Source organism: Astatotilapia calliptera, chromosome 11 (assembly GCF_900246225.1).
Source record: "Astatotilapia calliptera chromosome 11, fAstCal1.2, whole genome shotgun sequence".
Taxonomy (NCBI): domain Eukaryota; kingdom Metazoa; phylum Chordata; class Actinopteri; order Cichliformes; family Cichlidae; genus Astatotilapia; species Astatotilapia calliptera.
In genome coordinates this window covers 8,808,250-8,829,528 of record NC_039312.1, presented here as the reverse complement: position 1 = coordinate 8,829,528, position 21,279 = coordinate 8,808,250, and the positions used below count along the sequence as shown (strand labels likewise).

Genomic DNA, 21,279 nt, shown 5'->3' with positions numbered 1-21,279 from the left:
TTGCTTCAACATTTACACAGTATACGAACACGGGCAAGGACAGGAAAACCTCTGCCTGCTGTGGGAGAATGCATGCTTGACATTACATTTGCTATCATTAAATCACATCTCACGGCCATCCAGACATTTAATCTAAAGGGATCTATTCACACATCTCCACAATCTTAGAAAAGGAACAAGACCAACGGTAACATTTATATACCATGAGCTGATTTGTAGAGTGTTAAAAACACTCTACAAGCTGGAATATTTTTTGTCAATCTAAAGGAAAACCTTCACCTTTACTGTTAAGGGAATAAGACGTTTGCGGTGCAGTGAAAACAAGCTTAAAGTGCAGCCTTTTACATATTTCCCCCATCAAAACCATTTTTAACGTACCTGAGAAAATTTTGAGTACAATTATTTTTTATTTATATTTGGCTAAAGTACGTGTGAGCATTCATTTAATCTTAATTTCTCTTTTCCAAAAATGATTATACTTATTCAGGTACACTGTACATGTATTCAAACTGTAATGAATTTAAATGATGATTACTGTAATAATATCTCCATATATCCTTCCCTGTATGGTTATATATTGTCAATACAAGCAATGCTCTAAATATCATTACTATCACTTTAACGTTAATAATAAATAATCAGGCCCAATCATATCTTAATGACCTTGTAGTACCATATCACCCCATTAGAGCACTTCGCTCTCACACTGCAGGCTTACTTGTTGTTCCTTGTTAGAGTATTTAAAGGTAGAATTGGAGACGAGCCTTCAGTTTTCAGGCCCCTCTTCTGTGGAACCAGCTTCCAATTTGGATTCAGGAGACAGACACTAGCTCTACTTTTAAGATTAGGCTTCAAACTTTCCTTTTTGCTAAAGCATATAGTTAGATCTGGATCAGGTGACCCTGAATCCTCCCTTAGTTATGCTGCAATAGGCATAGGCTGCTTGGGGATTCCCATGATGCATTGAGTATTTCTTCTTCAGTCACCTTTCTCACTCACTATGAGTTAATAGACCTCTCTGCATTGAATCAACCGGTCGCAGCAGATGGCCCCGCCCCTCCCTGAGCCTGGTTCTGCCAGAGGTTTCTTCCTGTTAAAAGGGAGTTTTTCCTTCCCACTGTCACAAAGTGCTTGCTCATAGGGGGTCATATGATTGTTGGGGTTCTCTGTATGTATCATTGTAGGGTCTACCTTACAATAAAAAGCGCCTTGAGGCGACTGTTGTTGTGATTTGGCGCTATATAAATAAAATTGAATTGAACCTTCAGGTCAGGCTATTCATCTTTGAAGGAGACGTCATAGGTCAAATGTGGCATGACATTTTAAATACTTATACAGTACCTTCTGTATGTTGACAATACGCAGCACACTTGTAAAAATCATAGTTTTAAGTTTTAAGGCTTTTTGCCAATTTTTGACCAATAAATCGTTAAGTTGAACTTTAAGATCTCCGTGGATGTATAAATGTGTACAAATAGACTACACATGATCCCACTCTAGATCACTACAAAGTGCTACAAATGTGCTCTACAGTATAAACAAACACAATGTAATGTGCAAAATAAAAATAAAAAAATATGTAAAATTTACTGTATTATCTCAACAGCTTAATTAATCCTTAATTCATTCTTTCATAAATAAGCATCCATGTATACTTTGAATTTTCATAAAAGATGACAGCATGTGGAGCTGAAAAGAAAATAGCCATAAGCTTTACGATATGAGTTTTATTTCAAAGGCAATTTCAGAAACAGATATTCTTTATGTGTAGCGTCCTGTTATTAAATTTCCTGTTATTAAATTCAAAGATTTATCCCAAAGTGGACCAGGGTTTAATGAGGCTTTCTGCAGTAGTAAGAATTTAACTTCTTCAATAAAGCTAAACTTTATCAGCATGTTCAACAAACAGAAGGAAAACATGAAAATGAAAAAAGTAAAAAGATATTTACAAGATGCCGCAGCTTACCACGCCAAGTTCTGAGTGGCATACTGTCACACATCTGGTTTCTCAATCACCGTGAGAATCATACTTAAAGATAGAGCATGCTTATGAACCATGTCTGATTGAGATAAAAACACGTTTATAAATTTTAATGGCATTCTCTTCTTCTCCTTATTCACCCTCTCTGCTTTTGCTAAAAATTCTCTTTTCTACTAATTTTTCTGAATGTCTGTCTGAGGTTGTGTGCATCTGCAAAGGTGTGTGTCTACACCAGTAAAAACTCTCCCAAATCTTTAAAATTACTGCTTAACACATAAAAAAAATACTTTGTTACAAATAAAAAGCTAAGCTAAAGTGTTGCTACATAGCTGGATATAACTGATCTCGTTCATGGGAGATGGTTATTAGAGTTCATGGGTTTGACCCTTTCAGAACATGGCTTTATTTTTATATATATATATATATATATATATATATATATATATATATATGAATGCAACGCATAAAAGTTATCATCCCAAAGGTTTCATCATCATAAACGTGCCTGAATAGTGTCATTTTTGGTCTGCTGTGAAATGTCAATCTGATAACATTTGATTTTCTTTTCCGTGCTAACAGCACAAAGCCAAGGTCACATGACACAGAGCAGTAAGTGTAGTAAGAGTTTCTGTGATGTTGTGTGAACAGAGTGACAACTATTGGCTGTACGGCTGTGGCTCAGACAACAAACAACAGTTTTAAGAGTGAAAAAAAGCCTCAACTCTTGCCGACACTCATCTAGTAGCACATTGTGAATTTGTCCCCCAGCAATAGCCCGTCAACAATGACTTCTAGTCGAATGTCCTCAAGTATCCAAGAGAATTTTATAACACGTAAGGCTTTTTCTTCTTATAAGTGCAGTTCATGACTGTTTGATGGCACTTCGTATGAACCCAGACAGAGATAAATACAGGAGGATCCACACATGGACAGAGATGATTAGCTTTATATCAGACTTCACTCTCTCAAACACGCTCGCTCTCACAATGCAATCAGGAACAAACACTTGAGCCGTCCTCATTCACTAGATTTCTAACAAGAGCCATAGATCTTGGAGAGACAAAAAATTCATCACAGCCTTGAATACAAGGCAGCGATGGTGACCTACAACAACTAACCTTGTGGTCTAGAGACGAATGACACTGAAAGCTCAAAGCTCGGCTCGTTCAGATACATTAAATGAGCAAATAAAGCAATATAGAGTGTTGAAAAAGAAATGCTCCAATTCACGCTGGCGAGGAAAGTTATTGAGGGACAAACAGTGAAAGATCTTACCTTATGGTCATAAGGGTTGTAAGAGTGGAAGACCTGCGACAGCTCTTTAGTTCTTTGCTTCTTCTGCAGACAGAAAAAAAAAAGAAATGTTTAAGAATCACTTACATAATTAACACAAAACAAATAACCTCGCTAATAAATGACGTTATGTTTTTTAATGACAATCTGGATGGAGACTTAAAGAGGTGCAGTATCGAGTTTGAAGCTGGATGAGGGGGTGATCATATTTTTGGAAGTGCAAACCCACGGGAAGATTTGTGACCTTGGATGGTTTCAGTTTTTGATCTTAAACATTGTTACATACGTCTGTCACCTAATTCAGGTACAATTATTAATAAACATCTAAAAGTGACTCTTTTCAAGATCAACCGATCAACAACAGCAGAGGCTAACCACTCATCGTGACTGTGGCTAGCTTTCCTGAAACAGTGGCAGTAACACATTCAAACCTTTAGTGCTAATTAACCACTTTGATTTAAATGTAGCTCCATCGTAGTTAAAAAGACATGATTACTCTCTTACTACAAGACTAACAATAGAACTTTAAAATGACAACTCCGTTCAGGTTTATTTATATAGCGCCAAAACACAAGAACTGTTGCCTCAAGGTGCTTTATATTGTAAGGTAAAAAACCTACAAAAATACAGAACTAGTCCGACTCAACAATGGAAACAAAAGATTTCTGATTCACAGCCTGAATTTTCTCGTCCTTCTTTATTTGCTTTGTTTGTAAAACATTTCTTTGGACGTGTGATACATCTTATTTGCATTTCCTTGTCCTCTGTATTTCTGATAATGATCATAGAGATATTATACAGATATGGACATACATTACAGCTCCACTGCTATTAACTGGATTACTTCAAATGGATGGAAAAAAGCCAAGGCTTATAAGTATGCCCACAATGAATTCATAATAATAATGAACGGACAGTTGGAATGTATTTATCTGTACACCATCTGTGGCAGAAAATGCTTCACTTCATTTCTAGTTAAAGTCTGGCCTTCGTGTACTTACTGTATAATGAGATGCACAAGCGTGAGAGGCGACGGTTTGATCTGTGGCAGTTGTTAATGCAATGAGTTACATGAGGCTGATGCAGCTACAGAAAGTGCTAATTAGCTCACTGATTAGGCCATGTATGGCTAAAGGGAAAGGGCATATAAATATGGTACTGTACCTAAAGGGAGTATGCATTCATAGCTATTCTCCCTCCTGCTCTCCCCCCCTCGTGTCTCTGTCTTTTTGAGTGTTAGAATGTGCAGGGTTAAGTTGAATGTCCTTAAGCATGAGCCGTACATGCTGAACAGAAAACCTGTTGTTCTGCTATTGCACAGCTGGACAAACTGGCTAATTCCAGACTAGCAAAGACAGCTTGATCTTTCAACGTAGAGGAAAAATGTCTGCTGACTAACCAAGCATAACATTCAACTAACCATATTTACAACATGGTGTAGTCAAGTTTCAGAAGCATGCCAGCCTCTGCTAAAGTCCACAGATAAGAGAAAAATTAGGCCAAATTAAGAAAATAATAATAATAATAATACAATAAAAGATGTGGTGTATGAAGAGAAATGTTGTGTTTTGGCCAGTTTGGACCTTTTCTGTTGTTCTCTGCTCCTCTCATAGCTTGTAGCTCTATTCTCCATTCCTCCCATCTATTCGCTTTCTTCTGTTTCCATATGTTACCCATCTTTTACTCATTGTCTGTTCACTCAAGCCTCTTCTGATCCATACAATCCTGTAATCATTGGCCCCGTCCCACTGCCATCCTCACATTCTTGTTTTCATCTGATTCCCTCTCTATTCCTCTGCCAAAGGGTTCTTTGGAATCCACAAACCCTCTTTTCTCTCATTTTCTTTGCCTTTCCACAGACCCCTCAATGCCCCTCCTCCTCCTGTTCTGTTTTTCCAGAGGGGGAAAACTCATTCTAATCATTCATTCTTCGCTCTCTTGCCCACTCTCCCCCACGTAAGTATGTCTCTTGATAATTTCTTGCACTCTCTCCTTTTGCCTTGAGCACCTCGGCTCTGAGCAGCGATCTCATCATTGTTCCTCAACACCTTTCTCCCCCTTCTTATCATCCCTTCATAACTTTTACCATCACTCTGTATTCATTGATGCTCCATGGTGTGCTTGTGTGAGAGAGTGCAACTAAGACAGCTTTAACTCCAGGTAAGGATTTATCAAGCCCCAATGAATACTCAGCAGAATTTGGTTCTTTTCAAGAGCAGCACACATACACACAACGCACCAACACAACAAACAACAACAACGTGCCAACTCGAAGGCACATACTGACTAACACAAAAAACAAAAGCTGTACACTCATATGGACAACGGTATGAATACAAGGGATTCAAAGATCAACATAAAAACAGACAAACAGAAGACAAAAAGAGATAATGTGAGCCTAAAAAAAGCTGTTAAAAGATAAAAACTCATGAAAAAAAGAGATACATTCCCAGTGTCGCACCAGATCGGAAAGAGGTGGAAACCTCAGCTCATTATTTGAAATCCTACAGCTTTGTAATATTCTCAAGTCAACTTACCTGTTCCTAACCTTTAAGATAGGAGCTACAAAATTCCTTTAAACCTCCCGACTATTGTGGAAAGCTGCTAAAGAAAGCTGAATGCTCTCATTATCCCACAACTGCTCTGTCTGTGGGTCCTAGAATAAGAACTACACTCTTAGCTATAGCAGTAAAAGTCTAATCATTTGTATTAGTTTATAGTCTAGAGGTAAAGATGTGTAGACTAAAACTCAAATAGACCGCAGATGATCTGTAAACACATAATATCATTTACATCAGCGGTCCCCAACCCCGGACTGGTCAGCGAGTCGTTTGGTACTGGGCCGCGAGAGTTGAGGCTCGGGTGTGAAATTTATGGTTTTCTAAGTTTTTATCGTTAACTCTGTTTCCCTGTGTTGTAGTTGTGTGTCTTATTTTGAAAGAAATATTTACGCTTTACCATAGTGACCAGAGAGAATAAGGGACAGAGAGGAGGATGTTACTCTCAGTGTTGTTGGTGCATATCAGAAGGACGCTGCTAATAAAGTCACACAATTACACACTGAATTCACGTTTATTATTATATTTAAAAAAAAAAAAAAAAAAAAAAATCATAATTTTTGTCTTGGTCGTTTCATTTCATTTTGTTGTATTTATCCGCAACACGAAAATATAGTCTGACATTAAACCGGTCTGTGACAAACTGCTCTGGAGTTTGTTTGTGAACCGGACCTAGACCACTTCCTCCGGTGCAGATATATCGGTCTGCACCCAAGTGCAATTATCATGTTCATATTTTTACAAGCAAACCACACCAAAGGGAAACGAACCAGAGTCTGATTTAAACAAACCAAACATCACACTTTAGTTTGTTTAAATGTGACATCTGTCCAAATAGTCATTCTGGCCTCACCTAAAAATGATCCCATGACATCTTTAATGTTATCAAGTTTTCCAAACGCTCTGCATTACATGTATGACTTTTCCCTCTGTACACAGATATGTGTGTGTGCATCTGCGTGTGTTTGGGTGCATGTTCGAAGTTAATTTTGCATGCTGTCGAGGTTGTGTTAGTGACAACCCGGCAATGCAAAGCCAATCCGTGAGCGTGTGGACCTGTCAGCAGGGTGATGATGAACAATGGTTGTTATCATGACATCCATCTGTTGTTGTCCCCAGAGACGGATGCTTCATAAAACCAGAAGTGACATTACATGAATGTAGCCAAATTCCAACGCAGGAGCAGTGGCGACACAAGTAAACAATATAAAAGCCATCATATAAAAAATACAATTATCTTATCTAATAAACAAGTAGTAGCACAAAGCTCATAAAGAGTTGATCTGATCAAGCTCTGATTTTGTGATCATTAACGACACCATCTGAAAAGATTCAATATTAAGACCAGGAAACAACTGCTAGTTTCACCGACTTAAAACATAAAACTAATAACGGGATTCTAAATGGTTTATTGATGATTGAGTGACTGATTTTATATGTATGTTTTTGTGTGTAAGTTACCAGCTCTGTACATGACAAGCAGAAGCTGTTTTTAATGAGTATTTTTGTGTATATACTGCAATTCAGTGAGGCCCTGCGCATAGTTTGTCAATTCACAAAAAAATATCGATTGCATGACTCTGTGACGCAAGGCAGTAGAATTCTGTGTAATTGCACGTGTGTGTCTATGAAACCCATACTGGTATTATTCCAGCATGCCAAAATGATTGTGTGTTGTGGGGCAAGGTAACAATGATCTTGCCAATACTTAAATTGCTTCTGGTCACCAATATGCGCCCACTTGTCTTTCCCTAATGGCAAACAGATGTTAATGATATAGAGCTCGAGCGTCATTATATCTATAGTCAAAGAACCTGAGGCATCAACTGCAGAGTTGTGCCTGTGAAGGATTTACACCTCCTAAAGCATCACAGAGTGGTCACAGTGGGGTTTATGACCTTCCTCTCTCACAGAGGTCACTAAACTAACATTTTCTTACCCACTATCTCAGTTAAACAAAGCGTATAAAAAAATATTTCTCTCTTTTTTTCATCATTCATCCATCCTCTTCCGCTCAGTCAAATCAGTGTTGTGCGAGGGCTGGAGTCTATCCCAGCTGTCATAAGGCAAAAGGCGGGGTCACCAGACTATCACAGGGCTAACACATAGATATTCACACCTACACCCAGTTTACAATTGCCAGTTAAACATTTCAAAGCCAATGTATGGCTTTGAAAAAGCCACTCAGAAATGCACCAGCCAGTGGACCTGAGCCCAGGACTTTTGCTGGAGGCTTTCCACACCACTGTCCCACAGATATATAATGCAAACTGCTAAAATGTAGCAAAGTTTATTTAGCAGCATGAGTCTTCATGAGTATCTGCTTATAAGAGAAATTGTGGATCATTATCTCCTACAAAGCACTTTCAGTTCATCAACATTTCTGGCATGAAAAGGCCCCCTGAGTCATTTGACCAGGGTTAAAGCCACGCCCCTGACTTAGCCAGATCCAAAGACTTTGGATCACCCAACGTCTCCTCCGAGTACTAGATCGAAGACTGGTCGCTGAAAATTTCCTAAAATAACCAAATCCTTCTTCCATCAGTGACTGCAAGCCATCCAAGCCTGAGGCATTATGAAGCAGGACAGCCCCAAACTATGCAGCTCCCGTGTTGTACAGGGAAGGGATGGCTCAGTAGGTAGAGTGTTCGCCCCGAATCCACCAACAGCTACCCCGTCTCTTCATGAATGTGTAAAACTAGAGTGAATGGGTTAAATGCAGAGGACTACAAAAATCTCACGTGTGGGGACTATAAGGGATAAAAATTAAAAAATACATATAGTATTTGTTGCCTTTCCCCTCTAAATTTGGGTTTGTGCAGAGCTAAGATAAAAGGGTAAAAAGGGTCAATTTGTCTCATCTGCGCACAGAACATTATCCAATGAGATATGAGAACATTGCCCGAGATGTTCTTAATTCTTTTGATTTCCTTCATGGTGTCCTTAGATTATATCAGCTCTTTCCGAATTGCACATTATGTTCTTGGTGGTATCTTTGTGGCACAACTACTATTAGGGAGAGCAGCAACAGAGCTCTTGCCACCCATTTTTTTAATAGATTGATGGATACAAAGTAGGAAATGCTGCAAAAGTGTAAAATGCTTCTTCTAAAGTAACCAGATTTTGTACACCTTTGTTTTTAAGGTGGAGCACATCTACAACCTGCACTTCTAATTGCATTCGTTTTAATGGAACACCTGGTTCCAAGTAGCTTTTGGGGAGTCATTACCACCGAGGCTCGTATATTTCTCGAGCCCGGGCTGTAAAGTGATTACTCAGTGTGTTCAATAAGGCATGATAAGTATGGCTGTTGCTGTGTTATTTGTCTAGTCAGATTATTGTTGTCTATAACTGTGATTTAGAAAAAGATCAAATCACATTTTGTGAGTAATCAATTATGATATCTACATAATTCCAAAGGGTTTTGAAAAGCTTTCTTGAGAGTATATGCTTCAAGTGCACCAACAGTCAAAGTGTTCTAATTAAGAATTTCTCCAAATTAAAAAAAATGACACTTTATTCACCACAATCGTCCTTCTTCAACATCAAACAAAATTCCCTTCAGTCAAAAAGCCTACTTTATTTTTCACACACTATTATTGCTTTTCCCTCCAGCTATAACAGCGCACTGATGACCTATACACAGAAAAAAATCATTTGAATTAAAAAAGAAAAAAAAAAGTATCATTAAAATGCAATGTCTTCTATTATTAGTGGGTTAGGAGCTCATTAATCAAATGTAGGCCTCCCTAGCATAGACAGCAATTTAACCATTAACTCAACTTAATACCTGCTAGACTCCCTTTAACCAACTGTTATTAGCTCCCCTGTTATGCATGTAGGAGTGTTTTGTCTCAAATACAGACAGAGACGGAGGGGAAGCGTGGATTTTTCTGAGTGTGCGTCCAGGCATAGATAGATGATACAGAGGCTTGAAGATGGAGCTACTGGTGGCTGGCCAGCTGTTTTACTTTGACAGCTACTGCACTGGTGCCTCGTGGGTAATGGAGTTTTTAACCAATTACAACCAGGGGAAATTAAAAACACTGTCCCATTTGAGCAGCCAATCTCTTTCGCTATCACTTTTTTCTTTTCTTTGTCTCGTGCAGCTGCTCACTGGAAAACCCGGCCTCACCAGCAGACATCCAAACAGCTTCTACTTAGCAAGTTCATTCATCAAGGCTAGGTTCGAGTCACCTGGGGATGATTAGAGGGATCCAAGCTAATAATATTCACTTCCCTTTATTCTCAACACGATAGCTTTCTCTCTCCATCCATGTGGTCTCCTGTTCTTTGTGTTTTCCTACACTCGAATCTAAAGTGAGTATTCTCTCATAAGTCATCTAATACAGCAGGTCATAACAGAACAGGACAGCTGGACGTGAAGATGGACAGGCTTCACTCATGACTGTATTTTTCTAATCAAATATTTGTTTGCTTGTTAGAGAATAGAATGTCAAATTAAAACAATTTAACCTTAAAAATCAGGATTTAGAAATGACCAAATATTTGCACCAAATTCTCTTTTCTGTCCTCAGCTCATCGAGTGCCAAAGCAGCAAAGCGTGAAAAAAAACCTCGTTTTTGAAAAGGAGTCGTTTCTACACAGTGACATCGAGTCTCATCAGTACAATACAGATGTATTTTCAGGAGACAGTGGCACTAACAAAAAGACAGGAGCCCGGACCAGAGATTCTGCGATTTTCATTGAGGGTGTCCAAGATGGACAACATTAGAAATGAGTGTATCAGACACAAATTCAGGCTGAGTGGCTTGGAGACAAAGCTGGTTTGGACACGTGTAGAGAAGGGACAGTGGATATGTTGGAGATAGGATGTTGAATACAGAGCTGCTGGGCAAGAACACAGAAGATTCAAGGGAGTAGAGAAGCAGTTTGTGCAGACAGCTGGTGTGACGGATGCAAGGGATAGGGCAAGACGGACATAGAAGATGCCCTGTGGTGACCCATTAGCAGTCATTGGTACAATATAGTAAATATGGTTTACTTTATTTCCCTCAAAACCAAACTGTAACTATGAAAAACCTCACTACATACATTTACATCAACATCAGCGGCCACATTTAGGAGGCTGTGCAGAACCCCCAACATGCATCACGGTGGACATGTCCCTTTATGCGTTTCTTCCTGTCTCATTATTTCCTCCATCCATCTCCCTTTCAGCAGTGCTTTCTATCTGCTCTCCTTTCCTACACACTCTTTATCTAAGACCTCCATTCCTAATCCATCTAGTTCTCCATCCATCCCTCCTGTGGCTATTGAACACAGTTGTATTCCAGACAAACCATCTGGTGCACTTTATTAATGACCGACCCTACATGGCTTAGATGTCGTCTGTTTGCTGTGTGTGTTTGTGTTTGAAAACAGGTGCATGCTGACTGATGCAGTGATGTTAACCACTGAAGCAGGTGTACGGTATAGAGAGCCACACGAGTATATATTTCTTGTCTCTCTGACAAGAAATGTATACCATTCTCTGTCACTTTTAAACTGTTCCTCAAAATGTACATTTTCTATAAAGTTTAATAACAAAAAACAAATGATTGCCATCTTATTCTAGGCACCTAAATATGGACTTTTGTTCATGTGAGGCAAGTCTGTTCTTTATTACAATGATTTTTTTCCAGTATACCCAGTGACTCAGTGCAACAGTATCAATTTAAACCACAGATGTTGCCTCACCAAGATAAGAAATATCCAGCATGTTTTTGGTGTACAGTTAAAACTTCTGGATCCATGATGGTATCTGGGTGCATTACTGAGCAATGAACACGGCACGGGTGACTGCCAGGTCACAGGTTTTGGACCGACATATCACGGCATCTATTTAGGGCTACACAGTTTAATTTTTATATCAATCGTGCTCGATGATCAAACTATTTTCAAAATGAGCGCTCTGCCAACAGGGCGCTAAAGAAAAAAGCAAATACAGCGCTCTCTTCATCACTGCCTGACTCCACATGCCTGCATGTGATGTTTCAGCCTAATAACACTAGGATGAAAAACAGAAATGCAACAGGTAACAGATCATCAAGACAAAATGCAAACATCTGGCGTGGCAGGAGATGAAGTCCTGGATCCTTTACATGCAACACAGCTAATCGCAGTATGAAGAATACATAAAGGCCAGGAACACGTTACCTTCGTGAATTGCCCAGCATCAGCTCAGATGTCTATAAAAGCGAGCCTCATCAGTGTGTCTGTGTAACCATCAGTGTTGGGCAAGTTACTTTGAAAACGTAATTAATTATAGTTACTAGTTACTTCTTCAAAAAAGTAACTGAGTTACAATATTCTGAAAGTAATTAATTACTTGAAAAGTAACTATTGGGTTACTTTAAAAAAAAAAAAAAATTATACCCTGGGGTCCCAGGTATAATTGGCCATTTTTAACTACTTTTGATTTTCCCTCCACATTTCACCTTTAAAAACTATTTACTTTGCCTTGTTTGGTGTCATCCTTTTCAGCACAACCTCACGTGTCTGAATGTAAACTTATGTTTTCATTTTGACATACTGTATTAACACAATTGATCTAAAATCAGACAAAAAACATAAAATCAGAGTAGAAAAAGTTATATTTTTTAGTGTAACAACCACAAACATGTTTAATGAATCACATTTCATAACTTTAAATGCAAATATAAATTGTCAATTTTAAAATCCTATGCACAAGTTTTGCAAACAACAAAGTTATTTACCTTTTACCTTGATTTTTTAAATAACCATTTCAAACTATTTACAGAACAATCAGCTGTTCTGCACTCAATAAGATGCCACACAAATTATTTGTGCCACTCCCAAAAAACAATTTCTGTCCACTATAAAGGAGAACATCACAGCCTGATGCCTGCAGGTCTGACAGCAGCAGGTGTATCACTCCTGTTTCTACCTGGAGACAGCAGTCGCCTCATTGTTCTGACACACAACACAAAACTGTCCACAACACTACAAACTAACTACACAAGACAACTACACACTCCAAACATGCTAAATGTCACAAATCTCTCACATATCAAAACTCGCTCTCTCTCTTTTTCTGCTCGCTCTCTCTCTCTCTCTCTCTCTCGCCGTCACTCCTAAAACGTCCTGTTTTTTGTTTTTGTTTGTTTGTTTGTTTTTGCTCATAAGTAGAGAGTGCTTGCTAGCGCTGTCCTTAGACAGTAAATGTGACGAAACTATTGAGGAAAAAACGCCGCGTATATATTGTTTATCATGACTGTGGTTTTACGTGGCCTATCAACACAATTTATAAACTGGTATATATCACCTTGTTGCTTTGTCTTTAAGTGGTCATGTGATCGGCTTACCACGACTACTTTATTCTTCTGCAGTCAAACAGCAGCACTCATGCTAGGACTGGGCGATAAGACCCAAAATTCATATCTCGATATTTTTTAGCTGGATGGCGATATACGATATATATCTCGATATTTTTTTAAAGCCATAAAGAACAAAAAGAGTTCTTAGTCACGCTGTGTCCCAGATGTCACACAGGCACTTTTATTAACATACAGCACAGATGTACATGAAAAAAATTACTCAAAAATAAATTATGAGCATTTATTAAATAATAATGCTCCATAAATAAAAGAAAACTATGTTGTTTTTGTGCTAAACAAAGAGCTCACAATTGTGCAGTCAAAATGTAAACTAAAAGACGCTGAGCATAATAACAAAGACAGATTTCACAGCTGCTCTGTTCCCAAGTTCTACTGCGTGACTGACAGCCTTGAGTTTGAAATCCTCTTCGTAACCATGTCTCTTAACAGGTGCCATTTATGGTCCTTATACACACACAATACGGTAATATTACATTGAAGCACAGTATGTATTACTCCGCGAGGCTCCTCGGTAGCTGTAATGCTCTGACAATCCATCAAGTGGTGCAGCTCCGTAGCTTACCAAAGTCGTACTCAAACATTTTTTGACAGATTGCTGAGCGCCGTGTACCACACATAAAATCGGTTCGCGGTCATCAATCACAACCAGAATTCATACATAAGGCGCGCTGTCAACTTTTGAGAAAATGAAAGGATTTTAGGCTGTGCAGCCCCTCTGGGCTGCGTGGCGTTAGCGCGGTTAGCTCATTAACACGTTGACGCCGTCCAGTCCCACACACAGGGCGATGGGTGGTAAGTCGTTAACGGAGATTTGCCGTGTATATCTTGTCGTTGCCTGCAGGTGAAGCGATGGGGGAGGGGGAGTTGTGTTCAGTGAAAGAGAGGCGAGGCAGAGTATCGTTGCGTAGAGTCAAAAGTTGACGAAAGAGAGGCAAACTTGCGGCTCCACAAGTATAATTACGTAACAAAGACTATATCGATATAAACGATATTGTCACATCTTATATCTCGTATAAAAATATCGATATTTTTAAAAAACTCGATATATCGACAGTCCTAACTTATTGTTTTGCCCCCTTAGCTCCAGGTGTTGTGCTAGACAGTGATCGTGATTACCGTCCGCGGGAGCGCGCAGCTGCTTAAAGCTGTAGCGTCCAGATTACTTGCGTAGTCAGCTACTTCCGTACAACTGATATAAGATGCGGTAAGCTGAACACAGCTTCAACCGTCTGTTTGTTGAAAAATAGTAATGGACCGCATTTTCTTGTTAGTAACTGTAACGGCGTTGTAACGATAGGAATAGTAATTAGTTAGATTACTTGTAACTGAAAAAAAGTAACGCTGTTAGTAACGCCGTTACTTGCAATGCTGTTATTCCCAGCACTGGTAACCATCCAGGTCACCAAGAACACTGAAATCCACAATGTAGTCCCGTAGTTGTATTCCATTTGTCCAATAAACACAGTGAGTAACAACTTACGACTACTAGTAAGACTTCAGGAAAAAGAGTTACCTACTGGACAAATATGGTACTTTACCAAAGTGGCAGTGCATCACAGGGGAAATGGAGAGAGATCTCATAGATGTTGAGTTATAAATTTTATTCACATCCATTAATCAGCCACGATGAAAGAATTGAAAGACTTGATATTTTGCTTCTTTATATCAAATATGTTTACATTGTAATTTACTTCACTTTATTTTAAGTGACTCTATGAATTTAAATAAGTAGGAACTATTTTATTTTGATGCAAAGATTTGCAGCACAAATAAAGATAACGATAATGTTAACATATCAGTGTTATATTTAACTGACACTACAATAAAAATATTTCTGATGCTTAAAATCAATAAAAAAAAAACATGATAAATAATTGCAATAGTACTTTTAGGCCATAATGGCACAGCCCTACATTCAATCAGCTTCTTGATTAGGTTAGCTTGTTTATTTCAGCAAAATGCCAAACCATATTCTGTATGTATTAAAAGCAGAGCACTGCAGTTCAGTGAAGTCCAGTTTTTAGGATTTTACAGTGTTTTGAGTTATTTTGAAGCAGTTTTGTAAGCTCTTGTCTTACAAAAAGATGCTAATTTGACAATTAAAGGTCTTCTTACATGTCACATTTCAAACTCAAAAAGCTGAATGAAGTCTTGGACTGATTGTGCTATAATCCAAACACAGACAATAAAGGTCAGAGGAGAAGGGACGAAGAGGGAAATAAAGAAGAATAGAAGCTGCAGTGTGGTTGTGTCTGGGGATTGATCCCTCTAGGAAGCACCCGGCTTCTCCTCAGAGAGCAAAGTGAGGAAGGCGAGAAAAGGGGAAAAAGAGAATGACTTATGAAGACACTCCACTTGAAAGAGATGTGTCAACACTTTGATGGCACAGAGTATTGGAGTATAAAGGCAAGAAAGAAGACAACACGGTATAGAGTACAGCATATGTAAAAGGTCAAACTAAAGAAAAAGGAGGTCAAAGAAAATATTTCAGGTAGAAGTACAAACACAAGCAGCACATGTGCAACGGCAGCACTTCAGTAATGTGAGCTGTTGCATTTTGTTGCACGTTTTGTCCAATAACTTTAGAAACAGGATCATATTTTAGTAATAGTAAATAATTTTCCACGAGTAAAGATTTTTACAAACAACTGCAAATAATCGCGTGTTAAGTTTAGTTCCTTAAGTGGAAAAAAAAAAATCACAAGGTGTACTATTGCTAAAGTGTATTATGAAGAAAAAAATGTGTATAATCAACGGCGTGATCATAAAGTTCAACTACATTACTACTTAGCATTGATATAATACATATGAACGCTTTAGCTCATTATATAAGAATTTAGTTCCGCCAAACAGCAATCTAGCTGAGAAATCCATGAGCGAAAAGGTCAAGAAAACGTTGGTGTGACTGAGTGTGATATGCTCAGTCTGCGTTGCTTCTCACTCCCTCCCTCACTCACACACCTTTGCAAACAATTAAGATTTTATTAGCTGTTAATTGTTTTATTTGGCAGCAGATGGGGAGATGTAGGAAGCTAGAGAAGCGATGTGTCGCAAGTTGGGTGGTTATACAAAGAACAATAATGTGTTCAGATGAGACTGTTACCACCGTTAGACAACGTTTACTAATAACATGTAGATCTCCTGGGAAGTCGAGAGAAAAATGCTTCAGACAATTTATTATTTAAGAAGATTTTCAGCTAAATAATGTCTATAAATGTCTATGGAGCGCATTAGCTTGATTTATGTTCTCTCGCAGTACTCCTCCATACATCTCAGGATTAGTGATACTAAAATAATGCAAAATCTTCACAAGTATAGAAAAGGCTTTTACATTTTTAAGTAACAATAAGCTAAAGTTTGCTTCTTTAATTGGCATGTTTCAGAGCATCGGATCGAAACTCTGTCCGTGTCTGCACTCACCACATGTGCTGGTACTTGCTCCAACCTGGCGGCAGGCGTACCGGGTCGGGGGTAAAACTGGTTGATGAAAAGACTGGGGAATCGATAGGCTTTCACTAAGTCTATGGTTGCTTCAAAGTCTTCCTCAGTCTCTCCGGGAAAACCACAGATTATATCTGTAGCAATAGTTACACCAGGGACTCTATAAGAGAAAGAAAGACAGAGACACTTAGTTGGAATTTCAAAGTTTTTGCTATATCCTAGAAAATCATTTTAAAAACAAATAGTGTATAAAAAAGGCATTCATCTCTATTTTTATTGCTCTGAAATGGAAACTAATCCCTCTCAAATAATGGATGTCTGTCCTGCTTCTTTTTTGTTACACTAAACAATTTCAGCTGATTGGGTAAAGATACTGGTAGCTACTTTGTAGCACAAAAAGTGTTGCACTAGCTTTATTGACAAATTGTATCGTGCAACCAAGAGTTACAGGACACTACTTTAGATGAAAACCATGTCATAGAACATCATGTTATCAACATTTACCTTTTAAAAATCCACAGCAAAAGATCCACTTTTGCTATGAAACCAATCTACAGCACTTTAGGACCACTGGTTCATATTATCCATCTTGTGGAACTACTTTTACTTTGGTTTCACACACAAAAACAAATCACAATACAATCACTGACAGCCAACTACTACCTAATTTATTACATAAGATTCTGCCCGAGTTTGGAAATCACAGACATTTGTCCACTGCTGCTGTGCACCTTTGAACTATCTAAGGCACCACAACATGAAAGGAGGGTAGTGCCTTTCCCCGTGGACTCAGGAGGATTCAGCCAATCAAAACCTAATTAGCAACCTCTGCTGCCGATCATTAGTATTTGATTATTGACCGGCTGGCTCATTGGATTAATTGGGGCCAGTAGAATGTTGTGGGAATAAATGCAATGATTTCTTCCATGTATTTTTGTTTGTATTGACAGCTGTTGGGTGGCTTGGAAAAGAACTCCATAGGGGAAAAAGGTGCATACCTATAGGACATGACATTCCCATTGAGACTGACAGCATGTGTTACCACACATTTCAGCGATAACACCTAATCCCAAAGGCATTTAGGCATTTATTACTATTATTTATCACTATTTCTTCCAATTAACAGCCAATTAGCCCAAAAGCCCAAAGTAGCACAAGAGAATTCTTCTAAAGACAAAGCATTTTACAAGTACAGGAATCTAAATGATTTTTTGGGAAACTGGCCTTCCAATAGAATCTTCTGTAAAAATTGAAACTGGAAAAGGTTTTAAACAGAACAGAAAATAAAATGTATATTTAAATAAGCCAAACCACTGACTACAAGCTTTCTATCAAAGTACAACAGGCACAGAGTGGAATCAGAAGGAGCATCCTCATGTAACAGCACCCTGTCAAAGACAACTCACGAGACCATTACATGTAGCCTTCTATTTATGCCTTCAATCTGTTTTCTTTCTCCAGTCACTTTCCTTCTTACAAAGGCTTTCAGATGTGCTACACACACAGAAAAAGACAACTATAAGGAGTGTTTGGATGAAAATCCATGCAAAGCACAAGATATTTGGACAAAAATCAAAACGCACAAAGGCATATTAAAGGGCCTTACAAAGAGAAGACAGCTCAACAAAGAAATTAAGAGTGGAAGAGACACTTTCTCTGCAATCGACAATGTGATGCATCTTTAATTACATTAACTTCCTGCATCTGCAACCCCAAGATAACCTCTGACCTATTGATGACTTCCAATTGGCTGCTGGTCATTAATATTAAATCACAGCTTGCGGGCACAGGCATCCTTGACCTCTCAGATCTGCCTGACAACTATCATATGGAGAAGTGGAGCTACGTTTAAAACACAGTGCAAGGAATGGTCAAACAGCTGAATAAATGTATAATTCCCGATCGTTCATTAAAACCGATTCCTTGGATCTTCTGAAACTGCAGTTCTATTGAGTATTTCAAATAACTAACTAGTGAAGGCCTGTACCCTCCTACAACAATCAGTCAGCTAAAGTATCCTGAAAATGAGAATATATATTTCATTTTCTGATGATGAGCCTCCCAATTGTGTCAGTGTGGCCTATAAGCCACAATTAAGAAAGCCTGTGCATCACATGAGATTTAATCACACACACAAAATGAAAAGCTCATCTATTCTAAGGATAAAAGAAATACTGAATAAACTAATTTACTGCTATTTAAAGCTCTTGCTCATAATCCCCTGAGCTGTTTTATTAACGCAGTGGTAGGGAAGGTAAATAAAATTAGCACTATGAACAAACAAGCACTTTTTTCTAAATACAAAGACGTTTCTTGCATCTCCAGAGGGCACGTATATCTAATTTCCTATTGCCCTTGGGTAGTGGTGGCAGTGAGGAGTTAAAGGCAGGCACTAGGTGCTTTTCATTTTTGTAATACTACTAGAAACTCACACATTGCTGCTATGAAGAAAAATGCACAATTCAGGCCAGGGGTGCAAAATAACAGAAGAAAAATGGAATACTGAGGGAAAGAGCAGGAACTAGTGCGAATCGACTTCTGTGGCTTTTTCTTTCGGTGAAGGAGAGGGTAAAAAAATATGCGTGCGCACATGTGTCATTTTGACACCTCTGCCTCCTCCAGATCTAAGGGTGACAGAGGTGTGATATGTGATACTAATGAACAAGAACCACACTGATACTGTCCTTGTTAAAATGAGAGAGGAGAAATGGATCTTGTTATTGTTCACCTTTCAAAAACAGAGAGTGTGAGAAACAAAGAACCAAAGATAGACCCAAAGAAAGAAAGATGGGAAGTAAAAAAAATCAAGGAAAAGATGTAAAATTACATTTCAGCTCAACTCGCTTTCAATTAAAGCGGTGCAGAACAGAGCTATTTTTACAAACTTCAAATCCTGAAACACTGGTTTGTCTTTTTAACCTTGTATTAACATTTGCCACAAAACACCGGGCATAATTTAAACAGCGGATGAGGCATGCATACGTCTTTGAATCCTTAATAAAGCCTGCAAGTTTTGTATCCTTCCACTGAATTTTTTAAGCTCTATTTTACACCTATACGCCTAGAAAACGCTTTCTGATATTCAGTAGCGCTCTAATGCTGCTCTTACAACTGTTGCTTGTGAGAATTTTGAGGATGCGCGCTTTAAAAATGCGTAGTCTAAGGAGCTTGGAAAGAAAAGCGTCTGGACTTCTTTGAGTTGCTTGAAGATGTTTCACCTCTCATTCGAGAAGCTTCTGCAGTTCTAAGAGTCAGTGATGGGGAGTCCCAGATTTAAACCCAGTGGGAGTGTCCCCCCCAAAGAGGGACAAAGGACCCCCTGATGATCCTCTACCTAATCACATGAGCCAAGGTGTGAAAGCGGGTGTAGGTCCCAATCAGCCAGGGCTTGGGGTGAGCTCATTGTGAAAACTGGCCCCACCCTATCATGTGATTTCCGATGACCTGGATGACTGAGAACCTTCAGACATATTTAAAAATGCGTGTTTTTCAAACCAGTAGACAAACCAGTAAAGATTTACCAAAAAAACCCCAAAACTGTGTGTGGAAAGGAGATAAACAGAAAGCAGAAAAGGACATTTCAATAACTGAGGCATTAAAAGTGAGTGAGTGACAAAAGTGTTAAATAAAGATTTTATATTTATTAAAGAAAAGCCCACAGAGGGTCTTATTTGCCACAAAACACAGACAAAAATAAATGTATGTTAAAAATAGATTGTGAAAGAAGCATCATCATCAAAGTCTAAATATGAAGTTTCATATGTTAAACTCAGCAGGATTTAAATAAAGCATAAACATCCTCCGCTTTCACCCCTACTGACAACTTACAATCTCCCCATATATGAACCATAAACATATATTTAGGATGCATGAAAACCTGCATTTAATTTGGTCACTATTTGATGAAGTCCGAGACCATGGATGTGTTATAATGGAAAGCAAATGAATACCTTGAGAATATATTACACATGTGAAGAGAAAAGAAAGAGCATACAGTCAATCGCTACTCTAATGACTAATGGTGAGACTTCAGCAGGTGCTTAAAAGGCGCTGCTGAAGAAAATCATGTGTCTTTGTCTGTGTATTTTCCTCTCTGTCACTTCTGCTCCTGCTTCACTGAGGCAAACGGACAACACCCCCATAGACAGCAGCCTCCATTAGCTATTAGTTAGGTTTTAGTTAAGTTTTGCACAGGGGGACAGGGAACCATCATGAAGGCTAAACTCTACTATTAAAATCTCCAGCTAATCCCTAATCAGCCTGGATGGGCTGAATTAAGCTTCAGAAATCTCACCATCAACTCTTTGTTTGCTAAAGACTTCACACGTTCAATACATACGTGCACGAGTCCCCATAGACACAGAACGAGCCTCGTCATCGGATATTTAAAATATGTGTATGTTTGAACAACAGATGCCTGTGAACGTGGCCTGTGACAAAATGAAGGCACGGCCACTGGGACGGGAAACAAACCAAAACGCAGCAAGCGACAAAATAAGTATACGGTATAAAAAGGTGGAGGAAAGAAGGATGAGATTGGAAGAAAGACAATCTGGGATGGTAAACATTTACCTATTCATGTGTGGGAAAGAGACCATGTCTGCCATCTGTGCTGCATTCTGTGTGTGTGTGTGTGTGTGTGTGT

At 38.7% G+C, this 21,279-nt stretch overlaps 1 protein-coding gene across 1 annotated transcript in view; it reads right to left on the bottom strand.

Moving 5' to 3' along the window:
* cdkal1 (CDK5 regulatory subunit associated protein 1-like 1) overlaps window positions 1-21,279 on the bottom strand; it is a 255,607-nt gene that overhangs the window by 55,790 nt on the left and 178,538 nt on the right. The window contains exons 11-12 of the mRNA XM_026183920.1: window positions 16,614-16,794; window positions 3,257-3,319 (exon numbers count right to left, since the gene is read on the bottom strand). Of these exons, the coding sequence (XP_026039705.1) occupies window positions 3,257-3,319; window positions 16,614-16,794 (244 nt within the window). The remainder of the gene's footprint in view (window positions 1-3,256; window positions 3,320-16,613; window positions 16,795-21,279) is intronic.